Source organism: Mastomys coucha, unplaced genomic scaffold, assembly GCF_008632895.1.
Source record: "Mastomys coucha isolate ucsf_1 unplaced genomic scaffold, UCSF_Mcou_1 pScaffold22, whole genome shotgun sequence".
Lineage (NCBI taxonomy): Eukaryota > Metazoa > Chordata > Mammalia > Rodentia > Muridae > Mastomys > Mastomys coucha.
In genome coordinates this window covers 111,624,113-111,647,511 of record NW_022196905.1, presented here as the reverse complement: position 1 = coordinate 111,647,511, position 23,399 = coordinate 111,624,113, and the positions used below count along the sequence as shown (strand labels likewise).

General features: G+C 50.0%; 2 protein-coding genes across 4 annotated transcripts in view; one reads left to right on the top strand and one right to left on the bottom strand.

Annotated features, from left to right (window-relative positions):
* Positions 1–4,943: 4,943 nt before the first annotated feature.
* Positions 4,944–22,805, bottom strand: CUNH12orf49 (chromosome unknown C12orf49 homolog). Its single transcript, XM_031337647.1, has 5 exons — positions 22,587–22,805; positions 11,228–11,384; positions 8,199–8,350; positions 7,815–7,928; positions 4,944–5,914 (listed from the first exon to the last, which is right to left on the bottom strand). The coding sequence occupies exons 1-5, from the start codon at positions 22,695–22,697 to the stop codon at positions 5,831–5,833; spliced, it is 618 nt and encodes a 205-aa protein (XP_031193507.1). The 5' UTR covers positions 22,698–22,805; the 3' UTR covers positions 4,944–5,830.
* Rnft2 (ring finger protein, transmembrane 2) overlaps positions 21,695–23,399 on the top strand; it is a 56,502-nt gene continuing 54,797 nt past the window's right edge. Inside the window, exons 1-2 of one of the 3 annotated variants that reach the window (XM_031337645.1) lie at positions 21,695–21,997; positions 22,597–22,903. The gene's annotated coding sequence lies outside the window, so the exon portion shown is untranslated. Of the gene's footprint in view, positions 21,998–22,596; positions 23,218–23,399 lie in introns of those variants that run through there. The other 2 variants (XM_031337643.1, XM_031337646.1) reach the window with 2 other exon arrangements.

Genomic DNA, 23,399 nt, shown 5'->3' with positions numbered 1-23,399 from the left:
GCTTTTTATTCTTTTATATCTGCACTAGTGATTTCTGCAGAATCAACAGTATGTCCAAGAGATATGGAGTATCCTTGACTTGTCAGCATTTCAGGGACAATGCAGCCAGTCCCCAGAGATGCTGGATGCAGCTCAGCTCTGGCCTTGGAAAATGCCTGGAACCTATCCGTGAAAAACGTCTGATTTTACCATTGGACAAAATCAGATGAAGAGAAACGCAGAGCTGACAGGAGAGCCATTATAAAGGGCTGTAACCTCTCCTGGGCTTCACTTCTCCAGGCAGGAACATCTGAACGCAAGCTCTGGGAGGATCTGGCTCTACCTGAATAGAGTCAACCTGCCAGAAACCCAGCACTGTAAAACAGCATGTAGCAGGAGTCCATTTTTATTTATGAACAAATATAAAGTATACACTTAGACATAAAGTGTGACAGAACTGCCCATTGCAGTTGTGGGCACCCTTTAAGACCAGGAACTAAAGGGTTCAATTTAATTCTGAAGGCTTGTTTCTAGGGTTTCTACCTTGTAAAAGACAACGGTATGCTGAGAGATGTCTAGAGAGGTCCTGCTTGGGAAATCTGACACGCTCTGGGCACCTCGGCTCAAGGCCACTGAGCGCCCCAGCGCTTGTGAGCAATGGGAATCCGCACTCACACAGCTCTGTGCGCCCCAGAACTTATACTTACGACAGGACCACAGCAGCGGTCTCCAGAGGTGCAAGGTAGCAAGCACAGCAGGCAAGCAAACAATACCCAAGAAAATCAGAGAAGAGAGATGGAGAGACCGACTGTCCAGGTTTGATCCATCTCCAGATGCCTCGCCGAGGAGTTGCTCTGAGGACAGGCAGGGTCCCGACGGCTGGTCTCCCCCACCCTCCCCTGTGGGGCATGCAGTCCAGTGAGCAATGAAGAGACAGGGCTCTGGTCATTTTTACCTCAGTGCTGGGATCAACCGATGGACAAAGCCAGGATGTGGGACCAATACATGTGTTAGCATTCACTCTCCTTGATAAGGACAATGAGAAACCAAAGCTGCAAAGATGAGTTTGTCCAAGTTCATGGATGCCTGGGCTCCTGTGAGGTGGGCCAGGATGCTGTTCACAGACTCCAGACCACTGTTCTTACACAGTACATGTACCATGCACCCACACACATGTACACAGACATACACATGGCCAATGCATGGGACATGCCTAGGGCAACACATAGATCGTCACATTTATCATCCGAATCACCAACATCTAATTGAGAAAATATTTTATTAAATTTTAAAAAACAATGTTGTGTTTCAGACAGGTCTCAGTATGAAACCCAAGCTGTCCTTGGACTTGGATTCTCCTGTCCAGCCGTCCAAGTGCCGGAAACTGACTTGCCACCCCACCTGGTTCTACACATTTTTTGATATCTACTAATACAACTATCAGCTTGTGTATATTAACGCACAGTGAGCTGAACCACACCCCATACTTTGATTGACAATTTATTTTATTTTGTCTCTTTCTTCCTATTGGTTACTACGGAACATTTTGAAATGAAGCCTGAAATAATTTTATTATTTCTTTATCTATTTATCTTGCTGCTCTTTCTCCCCCTTCCCTCCTTTCTTTTGCATTTAAGTTGTGGAGGTGTCTCTCTGTATCCCAGGCTAGCCTCAAACTCTGTCTTCCACCCTTGGCCTCCTAGAATTTCAACCTCAGCCCAGCCTCTTCTCAACTTTCCCTCCTGCTACACTCAAACGATTGGCTCATTCACAAACCTATCTAATAGGGCAGTGGTTTGTAAAATGGGGCAGTCCCTCCCTGACCCCTGACCCTCAGTGGACATTTGGCAGTGTCTGGAGATAATATCTTCACAGCTGGAATAGGGAACATAACACTTATCTTTAATGGCTTGGGAGTCGCCGATGCTGCTCCCTCCCTGGTCCACGGTGGCTAGGAAAGTCACGTCACAGATGCTAGCCGTGCTGAGGAACTGAGCCCAGCTCTAGGTCACAGCGGTGCCCAAGGCTGAACCGAGAACTCCCAGCACTGAGCGCTGACTTCATTATTTCCCTACCCTGAAGAGACACCATACTAAAGTGCTGATTAAATTACACTGTGATCCCCACAGGACATGCTCAAATAACAGCACATTCCTGCCTCAAGGCCCCGTGCAGCTACTCTGTGCGGCGTGTGCTTAGTGAGCTCACCATCCGCCCAGCAGAAACTTGTCTGCAGTATGAGCTGGAAGTTTTTGATCTATTGGTGGCTGGTTCAATGAAAAGTTGGTGTCATGGACAGCCCTGGTTCTAGACCACAGCCATGCCTGTTCTAAGATGATGTGTGTGTGTGCCCACATACACAAGCACTACACCCATTTGTCCTGTCCACTGTGGGTGTCACACAGGCCTGAGATAACAAACCCACAGGTAGTGTTTCCAAGGAGGAAGCATGCCTTTTATGTTGACTGACTGGTTTTCATCTGAAAGGTGAGAGGAAGAAGTAGCTGCTGCTTATCTCTAGGCTACGTGATTTTTAGTTTTAGGTAATTATTTTATCAACAGTATCAGGTCCAAAAAAACAAAACAACCAACCTACCTCAGGACAAATGGCCAGCTATGGTGCCTGTTAGCCTGCTAACACATACACTGGCCTCCAGGTTTCCTCAGTCACTACTGCCTGCGGATCTCCTCACCCAGGCCCTGCCCTAGGTTCTGGCTTCCCTTCCCCCAGCTTCTCATCCCTTTAGAACCCTGTCATTTTGTCCATGCACTCTTGATCCCCCCCCCCCCCCCCCCCCCCCCACACACACATACTGCTTTGTCTTCCTCTCTCTGGTCATGCTCGGTCTGATACTTTCTATGGGTGCCCCTGCCTGGGCTCCCTCTCCTTGTCTACAATACCTTCCCTCAACCATACCTCAGAGAAGTCCTCACTATATAGTGAGATGGTCCCACATTCCCTTAATAAGAAACCAACCAACCAAACCTCTCAGCATAAGTTCCTAATTACCACAACCAGTGCTCTTCCATCCCGCTAGCCCTCAACTCCTCATCCTGCCTTACAGTTCTTCAGGGACTGCTGACACTGTCCTCTCAGGAGTCTCACCCCAGGGCACACTCCCAAGTAAACATGTGACTCCATTTTCTAAATGAAAAAGTCACACTGAGAAGCAGGGGTCTCAGGATCCAGCCACATTCCTGTCCTGGCTGAGAAGTGGCCAGTTCATGATTTACCTGCAGAGCCCAAAGCTGGGAAGAACCAGATCCAGAATCCCATGGCACTCCTGGGAAGACCCGCCATCAGCCTTCTGGGTGTGTGAAGGACCCCATCCATGCCCTAAAGTACTGCCTCTACTTTTGCAAGAACACAGGAGGTTATCCTTCCATCCTGCCTGTGGCCTGGGGGGCTATATTCTTTTCCCGCACCCGCTTCTGGACCCTCTTGTTATTATGTTTCTTCCCTCCAAGGTTACATGTGTGGCATCCCAAGCATTGCCAGCAAGAAGCGCAGTACATGCACATTCGGACAGAGAGAAGCACTGGAGGCCCACCTGAGACCCGCCTGCAGCCCTCACACTTAGTAACACTGGATGGACATCCTTTCCAGACTGAGGCGCCTGAGACCCGCCTGCAGCCCTCGTGGCCTGAGACCCATCTGCCGCCCTCACGGTCTGAGGCCCGCCTGCAGCCCTCACACTTAGTAACACTGGATGGACATCCTTTCCACACTGAGAGTGTTCTCACTTCCTCTCTTCCCAGAGCCCCCCCCCCCCCCCCCCCCCCCCCCCCCCCCCCGACATAGTGTGATTCACTTGAGTCTTGTACACAAAACGACAACCTCTGATTCCAGAAACCCTATCAAGGGAGCTCAACAACCCTTCAAGGGAGGCGGGTAGGGGCCCTTCACTGGCCAGTGCCACTCTTGTCTGGAATACTGAGAATTTCTAAAGATACAAACACACCCCTACTTGATTAAAGCAAGAACCACATTCCATAGCCACAGCCAATTTGAAGTGACATTTGTGTTACTGACTTCTTGTGGATGCAGATGACAACTCTGCCCTCTCCTGTCTGTAGGTCATCTGTTCTTAGGGGAGACGGTGTGGAGGTGATTCTGCACTAGAGGACGTGGGAGCCTCATTCAAGATGAATTCCTGTGTGGGTTTGATCGTTCTGTCTTGGCTGTGACTCGGAAGGGCCTGTCTCTTGGCATTTCCTAATCTACAAGCACAAGCAGACTGGATTCTTGATCATGAGGCAAACTACAAACTCACGGACGTACACAGCATGCCTTTCTGGTGCCAAGTCAGGGAGAGCCGGCAACAGGTGTGACTGCTCATACTAAACCTAGGTCAACACTCTGAAAATGAACTCAAGGGAGAAGCTGACCAATGCCACTGCCGGCCAAGGGTGGACTCCTCCCAGGGAAGGAGTCAGAAGTTCAAAGCTAGTGTCAAACACATAGCACATGTCAGAACGTGCCAGAACATTCCAGTATGTGCCAGAACGTGCAGGATCACCCAGTTCTTTCATGAAGCTTGCGTCGACACACCAAGGAGTCCAGAGCAAACAGAAGAGAATCACTGGGATCTAACACTAAAAATCAATTCGCTGGCCAGGGTCGTGGCTCAGGAACAGCAAGTTTGCCCGTCAGTTTGTCCTTCCACAGAGCTGAGAGAATACAATTCTGACATGAACAGCAAAAAGAAGCAGGAGGGTGCTGAGGGAAATTCCATCCTGAAGGTAAACACAGCTGTAAGACAGGCTCCACAAGGCCACTGCTAGGAAATCTTGAGACTTCAGGTCCCAGGTCAACCTGAACCAAAACCACAAAACACCATGACCCAGCGTAAGGGTTGGTGAAGGGTCTGGGGAGGAAGAATGTGTTAATGGCTGGCCTGACAACAGGGTGGGAGAGTGCAGGAGGAGGTGTCTTGGTCTTAGGCTTCAAAGCTTGGTTTCAGTCACTGGTAACAACTCTCCTGCAGGCACTGGACACAGACCTGCCTTTGGGACGCTCTCTAGACTGATGCCACCATGGGATGCGAAACTTGCTATAGGCTGGAGCGAGAGCTGGGGCTTTTCCTTATAAACACCACCAGGAGCGGAAGCAGCCAAGAATGAATGGCCACTGCACACGCACACATTCACCAGTCCCCACTGGCTTCTGTGACAGACAAGGGAAAGGCTCCCCTACAGCGGAGACTGAGGGGTTTCAAGGAGACACAGCGACGGCAAACTCCACTGGAAGAATCAGCCAGGGATTCAGGCTTCCTATCTACCATTTCAGTATATGAGCATGCTGAGGCAGCTCTACGAAGGCTCAGTGGGGACCAGCACTCCCTGAGGCTTTAGGCACCCCTGAATGTTGCGATATGAATACAAGAACTGCTGGGCAGATGTTAAAACAGAACCAGAACTGAGTCTGTATACTCATACTCCTGGAGACAAACTTTCATCTGGTGCAGGAGCATGCACGCAACTTGTGACGCTCAGGAGTTGAGAGCAACAGTCACCTCCTCCAGTGTATTCATCAGGACAGGCAATGGTGTCCTGCACAAAAAAGCCCACCTTCCACCACTCTGAAATGTCAATAAATAACTACAATGTAGGATCAAAACAGAAGCAAGCGCCTGGCCTCTGACCAGCAGTCCCAGGGCCCTGCAAGGTGCCAGGACCTCGTCCAGCCTGCTCTATAGAATGGCTCTTCCCATCTGCTCCAGCTGTCGGTGAGGGAGCCTGAGACCCCTGAAGCCACAAGACATGGTCAAGGCCAAGGAGCCTTGCGTGGCTTTCTCCTTCATTACTCTAGTGGACCAGACTGGTTGTGGGTGTTTATCTCCGTCGGGCCTCACGCAGGGAAGAGTTCAGGCGGGCTCTCTCCATAGCAATACTTGGCTATGGGGTCTCGGTATGTGTTCTCATGTTGCACGCTCTGTTGGTGAAGGAAGACAGGAGAGTATTAGAGAGGGTCAGTTGCAGCGACAGCCGCAGTCCCTGCCTGACCTCTAGCACGACTAGAAAGTTTTGAGGGACTTTCTAGCATGACGTAGGATTGTTGGCACTGAATGCCAGGAGATAAACAGGACATCCCCGTGCCATTTCTTCTTCTGCCCGCCGGGAGCTTCTGAATGACTTCCCTGCAGGCTGGGCATTCTGAGACTTTTCAACCCACCCGAAAAGGAGGGCAGATGGATGGCCAGGGGCTAACACAGTGCTTGCTTCCCAGCCTGACGACCTCAGCTCCATCCCCAGAACCCACAGAGGAGGATGCAAGAGCTGTGGTGGTGCACGCCTTTAATCCCAGCACTTGGGAGGCAGAGGCAGGAGGATTTCTGAGTTCAAGGCCAGCCTGGTCTACAGAGTGAGTTCCAGGACAGTCAGGGCTACACAGAGTAACCCTGTCTCAAAACAAAGCAAAACAAAAAGTAAGAGCTGTCCTCTGACCTCTGCGTGAATATGGTGGCATGCCCCACCCCCAACAGTAAATATGAAAAGTACAAACAAACAAAATAAATCTGAAACAGACAAAGATTCAGTGGAACAGTGGGATCAGCCTCTGACCCTGTGGTTAGACAGACCCAGTCCCTGGCAGAGTCCTGACACGTCAAATGGCGGTCGGGGACTAAGGGCCTGTATACAAGCCAAGCGTCCTACCCAAGAGCGCCCTGGCTGGGCACAGCAAATGAGGTTGAGCCCAGACAATGATCCACCTCCACCTCCATTGATAGATATTTTTTTCCCCCAGCAATTTCTTCTCATGAAGCAATTTGAGACTTTGGCTGGTCTAGAGCTCATTAATTAGCCCCTACCAAAGCCATGCATCCATATTAATTCCACTCAAGAGATTTGCAGCCCAGACTCCAGGCACTTGAACCAAGTGGCCATTGAGAACCATCTCTATTTGCGCAAGAGGAAGTGACTTCCAGCTCAGCCAGCTGCAGGAACCAAGTCAGGAAGAGCAAGTGAATCGACTTCCTTTTCCGCCCACCATCTGAGAAGCCCTCCTCATCAAGACCAGTGGAATTTCACATTCTCTGAGCTCCCTCTATCCTGACCCAGGGTGTTCTCAAGTAAACCAGAGACAGGAAAGGGAATTACGGAGCGCAAAGCCGAAGCGTGCATATCCTAGAGGAGTATGCTTGTGTAAGAGACATGTGGTTGTCTGAGAAAGGGCAGAGACAAGTGCCTCAGCACAAAGACAGGGTAGGCAAGATGGCTTAGCATGGAAAGGTGCTTGCGGCCAAGGCTTGGTTCTCAGGACCTAGGCCAAGGCAAGGTCCTACATGGTGTAGGGGAAGAATGGACTCTCAAAAGTTGTCCTCTGACTTGTATCCATGTGGCTCTGAGCCCAGAATAAATGTAAAAAAGAAGATAAACGCCAGGCAGTGGTGGCACACACCTTTAATCCCAGAACTTACGAGGCAGAGCTAGGCGGATTTCTGTGTTCGAGGCCAGCCTGGTCTACTGAATGAGGATGGCTAGGGCTACACAGAGAAACCCTGTCTCGAAAAACCAAAAAAAAAAAAGGAAGATAAACAGAGATGGGGTTAGTGATGGGGGCAGAGGCCCTCCAGGGCACTTCCTGCTATGAGAACAGAACACTCAATGGCAGGCAGTGCGCTCACCCTAGAAGCCTCAGATATATCCACGTGCCTGAACCTCCTATCCCCTTGGATTCTAAAGCGAACCACAACTCTGCCTCAGGATGAGTGACTGCTTCCTCTCAATGGCCAGTACTGGATCTAACTCTCTCACCCCTAACACAGCAGAACATGTCAGTGAAGCCCCTTTCTGCCCTGGCTCCCTCTTGCATCCCCAGCACCACTTCTGACCTGGGAGGAAGTCCTGCATTTAGCCAAGCACAGTTCGAAGTGGTCTTCAACTGCCATGAAGAGGTTCTGGAAGGCCACAGCTGCCCGGTTGAGAAAGCGCTCCAGGAGAAGTTGCTATGGAAACAAGGCATGTTACTGGTAGTAGCTGCTGGCCAAGCCAGCCCACTGGGAGGGCAAGAAGGAGCCCAGCCTCTCTCATTCACCAGATACCTGGTTAGCAGTAGCATTATCCTGTCTGCAAAGGAACCGTGAGGCGGGGAGACCAGCTCCTCACCAGATCCGAGTTATTACCACACTCAGCCCTTTTCAGGAGAGGCCACTGCAGAGGTGCCTAGCTCTCCCTGGAAATGCACAGAAGACAAGGGATGGAGCCTTGCTCTGTACCTTGCTGGGCTGCAGACAGCAGGAGACGCAGTACTCGTAGGCTTCACAGCAGCCGTTGGCCAGGCACCCATCGCAGCAGTACTGCTTTGTGCTGGGGACACTGACATCGCAACAGCCATTCGCCAGCAGGTCCTTCCTCTCGCAGACATAGCCTGAAACCAGAGACAAAGCTTAGCAGGAAACTAGCCACCTGCCCTGCCTCTGAGGATGAAGGACTAACTGCACAGGAAGAAGGTAGACAGGAGCCAGGGCATCCTGAGTATCAGGACCAGACATGGAAGTAACGTATCCAGGGCTGGCTTCGCCTGGGCAGAGGATGATGGGAAGTCGGACTCCTCAGTCATCACCAGATCCGAGTTGTTACCACACTCAGCCCTTTCCAGTTTACTGATTGTGAGCTCGTTGCCAGGCCAAATCATGCCTGTGCCACTGGGGTGCTAAGTAAGCACCAACCTTTCACCTCGGCCGCTTTAAAAAGGTTCAATACAGGAAACAAGGCACCCATTCACAAAAATGAGTTGTTTTGTGGATTTAAAAAGCAAGCACATGGCTTTTAATGGGTTGTGGCTGTTGTGGGAATTTGAAGGGACTGTTAAAATAGGCGGCCACAGTCGACCTTCATGACTTGCTTCTGGTGTTTGCACACAAACGGGTAAACACAACCACCCCCTAGAATTAGGGATGTTCTCAAATCCTCAAAAAAGAGAAAAACCTAATTCCATCCACAACCGAGAATCCCTATCACACAGATATGCGCATCCAGCGCCATGTTGGCCAGGCTTCCTCACAAAGACTACTAAACCGCCCAGAGCTACTAGACAGATAGTTCCCTGCACCTTAAGGAGCAGGACAGAAAAATATGTAAGTCTACGAGGGTCACCACCCAACTTCGTGGACATTTAGGTCCTTAGGTATGTGTGCATGTGAGAGAGCCTCAGGTGTATAGGGCTGGGGATGGGGTGGGGTCAGGTGTGTGTGGACCCTCAGGTGTATGCAGGGCCCCTCAGGTGCATGCAGGAGCCCTCTGGTGTGTGTGTGTGTGTAGACCCTAAAGTGTATGCAGGAGCCCTCTGGTGTGAGTGTATGGACCCTAAGGTGTGGGCAGGGACCTTCTGCTGTGTTTGGGGGCCCCCTCGGGTATGTGCAGGGGCCCGCAGGTGTGCAGCAGCTGCTGCCAACCAGCCAGTCTGAGCGCCCCAGCTCTGTCCTCAGAGAATGAGGCTGGTGGAGGATAACTTGTTTTTTAGAACTGCTCTGGAAAACAAGGTCTGTGTGGGAGCTGGCAGAACACTGTCGATCAGAGACACTAGAGGGCCCTCAATACTTGGGAGACCAGAGGAGAACCATTCCCTTGCGCAGGGAGCTGGTGGCTTCTGTTGTTTCTGCTGCTTCATCTCAGGGGTGAAGAGATGAGCATTCTGATATCCTGGTAAACACTTCCTTCCAGATGCTCCAACTCATGCTGTTGACAAAGCTTCTAAACAGAATTCCCAGAGAGTCAGTATGTTCCTCAGGATTCTACCCAGGGTGAGAGCAACATAGCAACTCCGTCTGTGTCAAGAATACCGTGCACCCCAATGTCACCCGCTGACACACCTGTCCTTTCCTTTGGGAAGCTGGAAGCTAACATCTTGCGTCTTATCCTACCATTGCCAACTCCCATCCCTTGGCCTTGAAGTCCGGTACTTACCTCTCTGTGACCGGGTTGAATTTTGGGGGAGAGCAAGCTTACCTAGGTCTCTCCCCATGTAGCATGCAAAAAAAATTATCTTTTACTTTCTGAAGTCATTCTTACTTTTAATTGTATGTGTTACATGTGAGTGCAGACTCATGCAGAGGCCAGAAGAGGGAAGACCTTGGATCCCTGGGAGCTGAAGTTCTAGGCAGTTAGTGAGCTGCCTTCTCTGGATGCTGGGACTCAAAATCAGGTCCTCTTGAAAGAGCAGTCAGTGCTCTTGGCCACACACCCATTTCTCCAACCCTTTTTTAGCTGATACACACACACACACACACACACACACACACACACACACACACACAGAGGAATGGGTCATCATGATGTTTCAATATCCATATACACCAGGCAGTAGTGGCTCTCGCCTTTAATCACAACACCCAGGAGAGATGGGATATCTCTATGAGTTCCAGGCCAGCCTGGTCTACAGAGCGAGCTCTAGGACAGCCAGGGCTGCAGAGAGGCACTGTGGTGCTTATTGGCTCTGAGGATGTTATTCTTACCCAGTCCTGGGAGACTAGGGCAAGCAAATGTGTTGCTCTTGCCTGGGAAATTAACTTCCAGCTTTTGAAAAGTTTGTGAGTCTAATTGGCTATCTGTCTAACCATGCTGTTACCCTGGCAGCACGGTGTTGCTAAAAAGCATCAACAGCTGCACGTTTTCTTTATTAAACCACTTTCCCCCTATTTGTAAAGGCAAAGTAAAACCTCTGCCCCGCGGCATTTTTACTGATTAAGAAACTGAGTATTGCCCATATACATATATATATATACACACATACACACACATATATAAATATGTATATATATATATATATATATATATATATATATATATATATATATATATATATATATATAATTGAAGGAGTGTGTAAGTCTTTGTCTGACCTAAATTAAACATTTGTAGCTATGATAAAAGAAAATGACAAACTACCACCTAAGACTAAAACATCCTGTTGTCCTCTGACTGCCACATATACAACATGGTGTACACAGACACACACAGACAGACAGACACACACACAAACACACAGACATACACATATACACCCAGAGACACAAACACATACACACACACACACCCCAGTTAGAAAGACAAGATGAGGAACCCCATGCCTGTGCCTGGTAGGTAGTGGCCTGGCACTGAGGCCAAGGCTGGCGCTGTAAGCAGAGGGGACTGCTGAGTCTGGGCTCAGCCAAGCCTCCCAGATGCTGCAGGGAGCCTGGGATGGAGAGGAGAGTATGGAAGACGGACAGGGGCATCCCTGGAGACTAGCAGGGAGGAGGCGTACCCAGCTCATCAGTGAGGAGGTGTTTCCCCTGCACGGAGTTCCGGCACTGGTTGCTGGGGCGGCTGCTGTTCCCTAGGTTAAACTGCACCTTCCACGGGATGGGCTGCTCCCGGTCTTGAACCTGGAGGAGGTTCCGGTCTCTCACAGCCCTCTCTTCCTGCAATGAGATCACAGGGGGAGAGGCGGGTTCAAGGCGCTTTGCCTGCAATCTCACTTGCCTTAAAGGAGTCTACGCCTCTATCTTCCTACCCTTGCCCCAGCTCTCCGGCACAGGTGCTGTCAATGCCATCAGGAAAACCTGGCAAGTTAAATCTATCCTCCCCAATTGCTGCGTTGATGTGCAGGGCCCCAGAAGCAGACAAAAGATACTATGGAATTCTGGAAAAAAACAAAGCAAAGCAAAGCAAAACAAAACAAAAAAGACCACTTTTCTCTCTGCCAGCAACTTAAGTTTTTAAATACTAAAACACACACACCATGGGACAGAACACAAAGCCCGAATACTTTTACAACCAGGAGGAAACTATGTAATTCTAATTATCTTGGGCTGTCGCCTGATACCTCTAGACCAGGAGGCCTTAACCACATAAGTGACAAATAGTCACGTACAAAACTGAATAGCGTTGGGGGTGACTTTAGGGCCAGATGACGCCTGACAACCTGCAAGGCTCTTCCTTTGTGTGACAGCATAGGCAGTCATCCTTATGACCACTTCTAGATGCCTTTCTGCCTACACAGCCCTTTGCCTAGCGGTGCCCTGAGAGGAGTGGCCCCTGGGTGAGAGCCTGGATCCCTTCTCTTAGACAGGAACCACACCATTGAGCTAGGAAAAGGAGCCCAGCCACTGGAAAGCTAGAGAAGCACAGGCAGCCAGCCATCTTTGGAAGCTTCTAGTCATGAATGTATAACAAAAGAACTATAAAAGGCCCTCTCCCATTGCCTTGTTTTGCATTTTAAGACAGAGCCTCTTATCCTTGTAGTTCAAGCTTGTCTAGAACTCATGGCAATCCTCCTGCCTCAGCCTCCTAAATGCTGTGATTATAGGTATGAGGCACCATGGCCTGTTAGTTTTGGAGGTTTTAAGGCAGGGTCGCCCTCCCCTCTGCAGCCCCAATTGGCCCCCAGGTCCTCCTGCAACAGCCTGCCCAGTATTGGGACTACAGGATTGTGGTGTGCACCACCACGCCTGCTCTCTCGATGGCTGGTGTTTTTAAGCTTCACCAATGGTGCTCTGTAACTACAAAGACCCTGCACATCGGATGGTGACACAGACATTCAGAAAACCAGACAAGATCTTTGTAATTACTGTGGGAAGGCAATCTGGGAAGTTAGCGATGTTGAAGACATGCACACAATGCTCTAAGAAACGCTTTACTGAGTGCCAACCTACAGAAACCACATGCTGAGGTTTCCCATAGCTCTGTATCAATGGTAGGAAAAACATAAACAAAAAAACAAAAGCAAAAACAAAAAACAAAAATAACAACAAACCAAGCAACCCACCACCACAGAAATGTCTGACTAAGCATGAGCAGGGACACACTATCATCAGAGCTAAGCTTTCATGACACCTCTCCGCCCCCATCTTCTTAGGCTTCCTCCACTCCAGACTCTTGTGTGCTCTAGAAATGTTTATATGACCCTGGGTACTCCAGTATATAAAATACGTATATACAGGGCTGGAAAGAGGGTTTATCAGTTGAAAGCACTGGCTGCTCTTCCAGAAGACCCAACTTTGGTTCCCAGAACTGGCACTGTGTAGCATCTGTAACTCAGACTCCGGGTTTCTCTGGCCTTTGTGGGCATCTTCACTCATGTGCACACACCCACATTTACAATGCAAAAAGTTATTTAAAAATTGTCCTTACTCATCCTTGGAATCATCTTACTTTTCATTTTATATGAAAATATGCTCACTGTTAGTAGAAGGGAAACTAAATGGCCTGGAGAAACTGTACCATCTTTGTAGGTTTCCTGCTAAGCTATCACCAACCCCAAAGAAAAGGGTGACTTCAAAACAATGCTTAGCAGCATGAAATTCAGAAATCCCAACACTTACGTAAAAGCTCATTTTTTTTTTTTGCACGTTCCTGACCTGTGACCTGTGACCTGTGACCTGTGACCCAGGGTGTACTGGCATCACCATCGGTTGCTCTTGACACTAATTGGATAGTAACACATTTCCGAGGACCCACATTATCTAGATAATCACATTGCCATGGATCCATCATGTCAATGTGCCATCACTAAGTAAACACAGCCTCCACAGGCCAGCAACAGTCCCTTAGTTCTGCCCCCAGGATGACCCTGCAGTTCAGTGTGGGGCTCTGAGAAAGACCTGTCAATCACTTGCAGGTTGAAGTGCCAGACAGAGCCTAACTTCCCCAAGGTTGGATGAACCCTTGGAGGCATCACCAGCACTTAAACAGGTGGCCTCTTTCCTACCACAAGCCCATCAGGACTGGGTTCCCCTTCTTCAGTTTGCTCATGTAAACGTCTCTTCTTTCGTGTGACCTGTTTTTCCTTTTTGTTTCTTTTAAAGGATATGGCTAGGCGGCACAGAACAGGACAGGTGACAACTCAGTAGCTGTTACCTCAGTTATAGAAAGAGAGGGGCTGAGTGCAAGAACGGTAAGAGACAGGGACTCCCTTAGGTGCAGTCCATCAATCAGCAGACCTCAGTTGAAGCCCGGAGCAATGTACCCCAGAAGGATCTCCCCTGTGGACCCCATTCCTGGTGAACAGGGGGGGAGTCCTCCACCACCTGAACTTGTCAAACATGAATATCGTGTGGCTAAATTACAGCTGTGGTGCACTTTTAGAGGCACGGTAGAAGGGACAGGAGATCATCTTTCACCCAATGGGTTACTAGACTTCCCTACAGACTTCCCTCTGGGCTGTCTCATCTTCAAGCATTTCACCAAGTACGTGATTTTCTTCATTCAAGATCCACTCAAAGCTGGGCTTGGCAACACATATCTTTAATCCAGTACTCAAGAGTGCAAGTGAATCTCTGCGGGTTCAAAGCCAGCCTGGCCTACCTACACAGAGATGATTCAGGACAGCCAGGACTACAGTGAGAAACCTTGTCTCAACAACAATGAAAAAAATCCATTCTAAGGGGATTTTCACAAAGTGCCACAGACATTTTAGACAAGTGTTCCAATGTGCTACTGCCAAAGGCTTGCATGTGAATCAGAGCCACCCAACCCTCGAGATATTAGGTGTCCACAGATCCTGCCGAGGAAAGATGGGACCAGAAGTGGGCAGAAGCACAAGAGAATGTTCTTTGTAAACAGTTTTGGAGCCTACACAGCTAACGGACACATCCTCTCCTCAGATTTTCAAAAGGTTAGTTAGGAAATGTGCTGTGTAGGTTTTATGGGTAATCTTAACAGTCAAATGAGAGACATGGCCTATGCAAGTGGTGCAGCACGAGAACTGATGCAAATGGTGCAGCACGAGAACCCAAGGCATACTTGACCTTAATCTGCACAGAATCTCAACAAAGGAGATGCAGACAGAAGGCATCTCAAACAGCTAACGTTAGAGAACTGTAGTCTGACAATGTAGAGTTATAGCTGCAAAGAATCATAAAAACTTTTAAAAATGAGACTTACTTTTATTATTTGTGTATAATGTGTGTGTGTGGGGGTGCACAGAAGTCAGAAGAAGGTATTAAATCCCATGGAACTAGAGTTGAACAAAACCCAGGTCCTCTGTGAAAGCAGCCAGCACTCTATCCACAGAGCCATTCTCCGGCCCTCAGAGAGTTTGGAAAGATGAGGAAACACCTGTATGTAAGGCAGGGAAATAGCACACCTCAAGTAGAGAAGCAAAAACATTCAGACCAAACAAGAGGAAGAAACGACACCCAAATATCACAGTGGCCCTTCTGCAGATGACCCCTGTCCCACGCCATGCCTTGCAAATGTTACAGAGCTCAAGTCTTTGTTGGTAACCAGTTTAAAGGACGTGCAGGGGTGGGGGGGGAGGGGGGAGGAAAGGGTAGGGAGGGGGACATGGGGCAGCTCTCTGCACTCACCACACTTTATACAAAGGCTATGTGGTGGTTTGAGTAAGAATGGTCCCCATAGGTTCAAGTATTTGAATACATGAACTTGGTGCCCAGTTGGTGGAACTGTTTGGGAAGGATTAGGAGGTGTGGCCTAGTTGGAGGAGGAGTATCACTGGGGTGGGGCTCTGAGGTCTCAAAAGCCAAAGTTAGCTCTCCCTGCCTAGTGGTTTGGATCAAGATGTGAGCTCTCTGCTACTGCTCCAGCACATGGCCTGACTACCTGCTGACACTCCCTGCCACGACAGTCATGGACTCTAACTCTCTGAAACTCTAAGCCCCAACCAACCAAACTCCAAGCTGCCCTGGTCACGGTGTATAATCATAGAAATAGAAAAGCAACACAGACAGCCACAGACAATCTGCCTAGGTAACTTCTCTCCAGCAGAACTCACTGATCTCCCCTCCCTCCCTCCCACTCCAGCAGCAGAAGGCAGGCACCCAGGGAGTAAGTAGACTTCAGTGCCTAATCTGCCTCCACCCTGTGCACAGTGCCGTGCCCAGGTCACCTGGCGCTACTCACTGTCCCCAACACTCTCCCCTGATGGCATCCTCTCAGCTCCCATCTCTAACAATTCAAACTATCCCCTAAAGCATTAATTAGGATAAAAACCAAAGAAAAGAGTCATCCCAGGATCCAAGGCAACAGGGTCAGCAGCTGTCTGGGCAGAGGCTGCTGCACAAGCTTGGGAAACCTCAGAGATGCACAGTCAAGGAGCCCAGGGGACTTGTGCACAACACAGCCTCTTCTCCATGTAGGATGAGCATCTCTTTTCCTAGCCCACCCAGGTGTGTTCCTCTTACTACCTCCACTTCAGAGATTTGAGAGGCCAGGTGAGACCAGCCAGGCACCCAGCCGCAGGGTGGGAGGTGGCAGTCAGCCAAGCAGAAAACCAAGTCAGGATGAGACTGACTCACAATGGCAGAGCACAGAGGAGGGCCTGTGTGAGAATGGTCCAAGCCAGTGAGAACCCACAGTGAGAGCTAGTATCTACAGATGGATTCCCAGAACCCAGTGGGCTTAGCGGGTGAAGGTGCTTGCCACCAGCTGGACAACCTAAGTTCAATCCTGGGGGACCGACATGATAGGAAGGAAGGACTCCCCCAAACTGTCCCCTGACCTTATGTATTCTTTCCCTTCCTGCAACACTACACAAACACACTCACACAAAATAAAAATGCAATACATTTTCAAACGGGAAGTTGATTGGAGATTGTTTAGGGCTAGTAGGGAGGGCAAGCGAATGAAGATGTCCTTAGCTACTAATAGTAGCCACTGGGATGTACACTCAGGTGAGCTGCTACTTTGGAAGGTGAACTGTATGTCAACGTGCGCACATGGGCTCTGAGCATGGCCTACCCATTCCCAAGCACTTGGTTATGTCCTGCTCTGTGAAGAGATCTTCGCAGATCTGCCAAACAGTGACACATTTCTCTCACATTATAGACCACATTTGTTCATGTCACAGTTTATGGAAGTTAACAAGCTCAGGGGAGGAAACAGTCTCCAAAAGTCTGATTTTCCCAGGAATTGCATTTTAACTCTGGCAGTGGAGAATGTCAGCTATCTCTGAGGGAGCAGGCTTTCTCCCAAGTCTTTTTTTTTTTTTTTTAAAGATTTATTTATTATTATATATAAGTTTTACACTGTAGCTGACTTCAGATGACCAGAAGAGGGCGTCAGCTCTCATTAAGGGTAGTTGTAAGCCACCATGCAGTTGCTGGGATTTGAACTCAGGACCTTCGGAAGAGCAGTCAGTGCTCTTACCAGCGGAGCCATCTCGTCAGCCCCTCTCCCAAATCTTATAAACGAACCATTTACCACTCATTCTTCTAGGTGAGAAGGGGGGCTGGCTAGTTTAGCTAGTAACTTGACTGTCAGCCAGAGTTCAGTATGCAGTAGCTCCCACCTCAGCATAGAGCTCCCACCTCAACAAGAGCTTTCAATTAGTCATTCTCTCTGCCTCCTCCTCAGTAAGCAAGCTGCGGTATCTGCCCGGATAACAAGGAAGAATTTGCTCTAGGGCAAATGCTATGGCTTATGCCCTAGTATGCTGAGAGCACTCTCCACCATGACCAGTTACTGCTGGGCAAGGGTCACCACAGCTGAATACAACCACCATGGTTTAAGTGTTCTTTCTTTCTTTTATTTTTTTAAAGATTTATTTTATTTATTTTATGTGTATGAGTACACTGTAGCTGTACAGATGGCTATGAGCTAGCATGTGTGTGGCTGCTGGGAATTGAACTCAGGACCTCTGCTGGCCCCGCCCGCTCTGGCCCGCTTGTTCCTGTGTAATTCACTGAAGCTGTCTTCAGACACACCAGGAGAGGGCGTCAGATCTCATTACGGGTGGTTGTGAGCCACCATGTGGTTGCTGGGATCCGAACTCAGGACCTACGGAAGAGCAGTCAGTGCTCTTACTCGCTGAGCCATCTCGCCAGCCCTTAAGTGTTATTTCAAAACTAACTTGGACCTCACCAACTCCTTGAAGCAGGCTCTCTTGGGATGTACAGACCATACTCTAGAACATGATTGGCTAGGTTACTCTGAAAAGCCCCAGCCACAGTCTCTTCTTGTATGTGCCTTGGCTGTGCATAATACACATTTACACATAATACACATTTTTTATCTGTGCCACCAGTGTCCCAGAAAGCAGAGACAGTACCACAGGGTGAGAACCACATACGCACCTAGACCAGACTCCCCCCCAACCCCCACACACCACACACACACACACACACACCTTTTTGGAACTCACAATGCAGAGTGGGATCTGTGAGCTACTATGTAGACTCACAGAGATCTGCATGCCTCGTCCTCCCAAGTGCTGGGACCAAACGTGAGCGCTTCCACTCCTGGCATGATCCCAACTTTAGAAACACTTTATGCTGGATGCTGGCTTACATCCGTCACCTTGTCACAGAAGAAGAACCTCAGCTTGAAGATCCCTGACTGGTCTGTATCACATTCAGAATCCACATGTCCTCAGAGGAGTCTAATTCCTGACCACACCCCCAGGCCCTAGAAAAGGGTACTCCACAGAGAAGGAATTCAGCCACAGGACCTGAAGATGAGACAGAGAAGCAACACTCAGCCTGCAGCTCCATTTCACAAACATAAAGGCAAGAAGAAAACAGCCTGAAACCAGAGAATGGAAGATGTGACAGCCACAAATGAGTCTTAGGCAAAGCAACCCTAACAGTCTACGAGAGTGCTCCAAGAGCCACACATGGGAGTGCTCCAAGAGCCATGGGAGTGCTCCAAGAGCCATGGAAGTGCTCCAAGAGCCGCACATGGGAGTGCTCCAAGAGCTACAAAGGGGAGTGCTCCAAGAGCTACACAGGGGAGTGCTCCAAGAGCTACACAGGGGAGTGCTCCAAGAGCTACACATGGGAGTGCTCCAAGAGCCACACAGGGGAGTGCTCCAAGAGCTACAAAGGGGAGTGCTCCAAGAGCCACACATGGGAGTGCTCCAAGAGCTACACAGGGGAGTGCTCCAAGAGCTACACAGGGGAGTGCTCCAAGAGCCACACAGGGGAGTGCTCCAAGAGCCGCACAGGAGAGTGCTCCAAGAGACACACATGGGAGTGCTCCAAGAGCCACACATGGGAGTGCTCCAAGAGCCACACATGGGAGTGCTCCAAGAGCCGCACAGGGGAGTGCTCCAAGAGCCGCACAGGGGAGTGCTCCAAGAGCCGCACAGGGGAGTGCTCCAAGAGCTGCACAGGGGAGTGCTCCAAGAGCTACACAGGGGAGTGCTCCAAAGCTGCACAGGAGAGTGCTCCAAGAGCTGCACAGGAGAATGCTCCAAGAGCTATACAGGGGAGTGCTCCTAAAACAGCACAGAAGAGTGCTCCAAGAGCCAACAGCGAAGTTCTCTAAGAGCCAACAGGGGAGTGCTCCAAGAAGCAGAGTTGAAACACAGGTAGAGGCTGTCCTCTGTACCCTAAGTAGGGTAAGAACATAGGGCTGGCTGAGGTATCAGTCACTCTTTTAAAGGTATCACTTCCCATCCTGACAGCACATCCCACCAACCATTTCTAAGACCTCTACTTCACAGTTGAAAGCCAGGCGGATGGATGTGACAGTCCCAGAGCCAACAGAGTTGTGTTGTGTGTAGCTACGCAGTTGTGAACTGACAGTCCACCCCCATCCCAGAATCAATGCTAATTCCTTCACACCCAAGATGACATTAACGGAGCAGTGACATCACAGACTGAGAAGTGGGGTGTCTCCTACGTAACCAGAATTCTGTGAGACCACGGGGTGGAGTCCCCGGGAATGGACTGGTTCCCTTGAGAGGAGCCAAAGGGACCAGGGTGCGTTCTCCACTGTGTGGGAATAAAGCAGGCCAGGGGCACCACCGCACGCAGACTCGGTTGGCATCTTGGTCTGGGACCTTCCAGCTGCCAGGGTGCATGTGTGGTGTTCAGGCCATCGGAGTCCATGGTGGTGTTTCAGTTGCCTACACTAAGAACACAGTTCTTCTCGCCCTCAGGGTACTTGATCTCACACAGGTTCTCCACATGTCCAGAGAATGTATTTAGTCATCTACTGGCCAAAAGCGCCATCATGACAACGGAGCAGCACAGGACAGCTAAGTGCTTCTGGCTTCAGAGGAAACAGACCAAACAACCAACCAAACAAACAAACAAACTAGAGGCTTCAGAATGACCTTGGTACAGTCTTAACTCTCAAGAAAAGCAGAAAGAGAGGAAGAAAGAAAGAGAGAGAGAGAGAAAGAGAAGGGAGAAGGAAGGAAGGAAGGAAGGACGGAAGGAAGGAAGGCAGCCAGTCAGCCAGGGGTGGTGCATGCCCTTAATCTCAGCACTCAGGTAGATCTGTGAGTTCAAGACCAGCCTAGTCTACAGAGTGAATTCCAGAATAGCTAGGACTACACAGAGAAACCCTTTATTGGGGGCGAGGGGGCACAGGAGAGAGATACTTATACCTACCCTTACCACAGACACACCCACACACAGACACACCCACACACCCACACATATCAAGTAATTAAAATGTGGCTGTAGGAAAGATCACCAGGTAGACAGCCTCTGAACCAAGATTATAAAAAAAAGGAATAAACTGGCTTAGGAGAAAAGTCAAGTCACCTGAACGAAGACTCACTTGAACCAACAGCTGGTCCCCAGGAAGTGCCTAGGAGGCAGGAATAGAGATTAAGGTTGCAGTGTCTGAACAAGACACACAGGTCTCTGTTCTCAAAAACATTATGTTGAGCAAGAGGGTGAGGTGACACACACAAGCAAACACACAAACAAGAAAGGCTGGGTTAGTAATTACTACAAAGGCAAGTGGCCAGGCAGTGGGCAGGAGACTGCACTTCAGTGATGCACCCAGCATGGTCCAAGTCACTAACTACAGTCAGTTAGACCCAAAGCAGTTCAGTCACACAGACAACTCCAATGAGCCCTCTTCTCTTGAGCAAAGAATTACACATTTGGGAAGGCCTATGGCGGAAACCCTGTCTAGACGATCACCCTAGTTCGGACTGTGAGACAAAGCAGAAGCAGACTGGCCGGGCTACGGCACCGTTCCAGGCAACAGATGAGAGTGTCTTGCTCCTGAAGGGGCAGCAGAAATAATTCAGGCAAATGAGTAAGTGTCTTAGGGTTTTACTGCTGTGAACAGACACCATGACCAAGGCGACTCTTATGAGGACAACATTTAATTGGGGCTGGCTTACAGGTTCAGAGGTTCAGTCCATTATCATCAAGGCAGGAACACAGAATCATTAAGACAAGGCATGGTGCATGAGAAGCTGAGAGTTCTACATCTTCATCTGAAGGTTGCTAGTGGAAAACTGATTTACAGGCAGCTAGGGTGAGGGTCTTAAGCCCAGAGTGGCATACCTACTTCAACAAGGTCACACCTCCCAGTAGGGCCACTCCCTGGGCCAAGCATATCACAAACCATCACAGTAAGTATGGGGCATTGCAGAGACAGAGTTTTGGGGGTCTAGAGAGGTAAAAAGCCAGCAGAGGAGAAGCGAGAGTTCTGTTCCAGGAGGATGCAATGGAGACAATTATCAGCGGGAAAAGCCAGACAGGATTACAAGCTCAAATGTGGACAAGAGAGAAAGAGCCTCCGTTAAAAAAAAAAAAAAAAGGAGCGAGTGTGCACAAGTGCACACTCAAGACTCAAAAGACGGACCGTGATACAGAAAACCAGAGAGTGAAATGCCTAAGAACAGTAAAACAGGGTCAAAGGACACACTGGGGCAGGGAAAGGCAGAGGGCAAGTGATCAACAGAATGTAAGTCAAGTGTGGTTTCTAGGCAAACTCTGGGAACTGTTTCCTAATAAAGTGGAATGCCAGGTCTCTAGGAACTCTCAACCAGGTCAAAAAATGAAAAGAGAGGTTGAGAAATTAAAAAAAAAAAAAAAAAAATCAACCCAACCAAGTTGTGCCCCAAAAGGGAGCCTGTTGGGTCACCCAGGTGGACAGGTACAGAGAGTCCTTGGTCACTTCCTGGCCTAACCATCTCTACCTCCTGCCCATCTATATCCATCAAGAGGCCTGGGACTGTACGGAGCAGGGAATGTGCCAGAGGAGGATACCCAGGTCTGAGGACCCACTCTTCCTCGCCTACTAGCCAGATCCGGCACGGAGGAGGGGGCGCACAAAGACCTGCAGCGGGACGCCTCCCTTTGCGGCCTTCGATGCACAGAAGGTTAGAGTCGGAGGACAAGAGGATCACACAATCAGAGGGAGGAGCACTAAAGGGTTGAGGACTAAAGAGCTGGAGGGAGGATCAAAGGATGGGGGGAGGAGTAGTGGATGATTCAGGGACTGAAAGGAAGAGGCTCAGAGGGAGGAGGGAATGGCTGCATATCAGGAGGACTACAAGGTGGAGGAATGCTGAGCGAGAGGAGCATCAGAGGACAGAGGATCAAGGGAGGGAGGAAGTGTGAGGACTTAGGATCCAGGAGGAGGAGTTGGAAAAAGACGGAAGGTGAGAGGTGAGAGGGTTGGAGAGCAGAGGTGAATAGAGGATGGGAAAGAAGCAGAGAATCCGAGGGAAGAGGAGGAGTGGAGGATGGAGGGAGCAAGGGAGGGAGGGAAAAGGAGAAGGGCAGAGGACAACGCAGCGGAGAGAGAAGGGCTGAAGGAGTATTTTAGATCAGAGGGAGGAGGACTGAGGAGGATGGGAAGAGGGAGGGCTGGAGGATAGAAAGGAGGAGGATTAGAAGAACGAAGATGGGGAGGAGAGCTGGAGGAGGAAGATCGGAAGGACAGAGGTCCTGAGTGCAGTCGCTTACCTGCTTGAAGGTGCTACTGAGGAAGTAAACCAGCGAGAGCCCGAAAACCAGGGCGAGCACCCAGCGCTTGCGCAGGAGCCGGCGCCACAGCAGCGCCGCAAGGTTCAGCATCCCGGCAGGGCGCAGGCGCAGAGACGACCCCGCGGCATGACCCCCAGTATGCTCCCAGCACTGCTTTACCTTCCCGCAGCAAGCGCGCCGGCCACGTGATCTGCCACACGCCCCGCCCTGCCCAGTGACGCCACCGCCAGGCCCCTCCATACCTCCTCGCCATTGGTTCTGCCGGAGAGACGGCCTTTCATTGGCTGAATACGAAGGTAGAGGCGGGCCGTCTCTTACCAGAGGGCAGGCCTCGTTGTGCCTGGGTCCTAGCGCCGACGTTATTCTTTGCGCCTGAGCCGGCCGGAAGTCACGTGCCGCCCTGGCCACGCCAGTGATTGGCTGGGCTGGATTAGCAGAGGCCGTGATTGCCGAAGTGTCTGGCAGGTAAACGAAGGCGACGCTCTCCCACCGCTACCCTGTGACCCGGCGAGCCAGGCCACAGAGGCGCTTCCCCGTCCGGTCTGGGGACGCCGCTCGCGCCCAAGCGTCCTGTAGGGACGGAAAGTGTATCCTCATAGGGAGGGCCAGGGTGTGTAGGACCGAGATGGTCCATTCATTCATTCCGTAGCATCCTGTGTGCTCCAGGATTCGATATGAGAATAGTTGTACTGCCTGCTTGCCACAGAATCATGGGCATTTAATTTATGACGTTTTGTCAAGCTTGTAGATGGAAACTTGGGGATACCGTGTTTTATTTTTCCAGAGTTAAGG

What these genes read in the sequence shown, in the direction of transcription:
- CUNH12orf49 (XM_031337647.1), bottom strand. Translation starts at nt 22,697, where the DNA reads ATGCTGAACCTTGCGGCGCTGCTGTGGCGCCGGCTCCTGCGCAAGCGC. An exon ending in CCTCCTCACTGATGAGCTGG is followed by an intron (nt 8,351 to 11,227) that starts GTACGCCTCCTC and finishes CTCTGGTTTCAG; the next exon opens with GCTATGTCTGCGAGAGGAAG. An exon ending in GCTGTCTGCAGCCCAGCAAG is followed by an intron (nt 7,929 to 8,198) that starts GTACAGAGCAAG and finishes TTGTTTCCATAG; the next exon opens with CAACTTCTCCTGGAGCGCTT.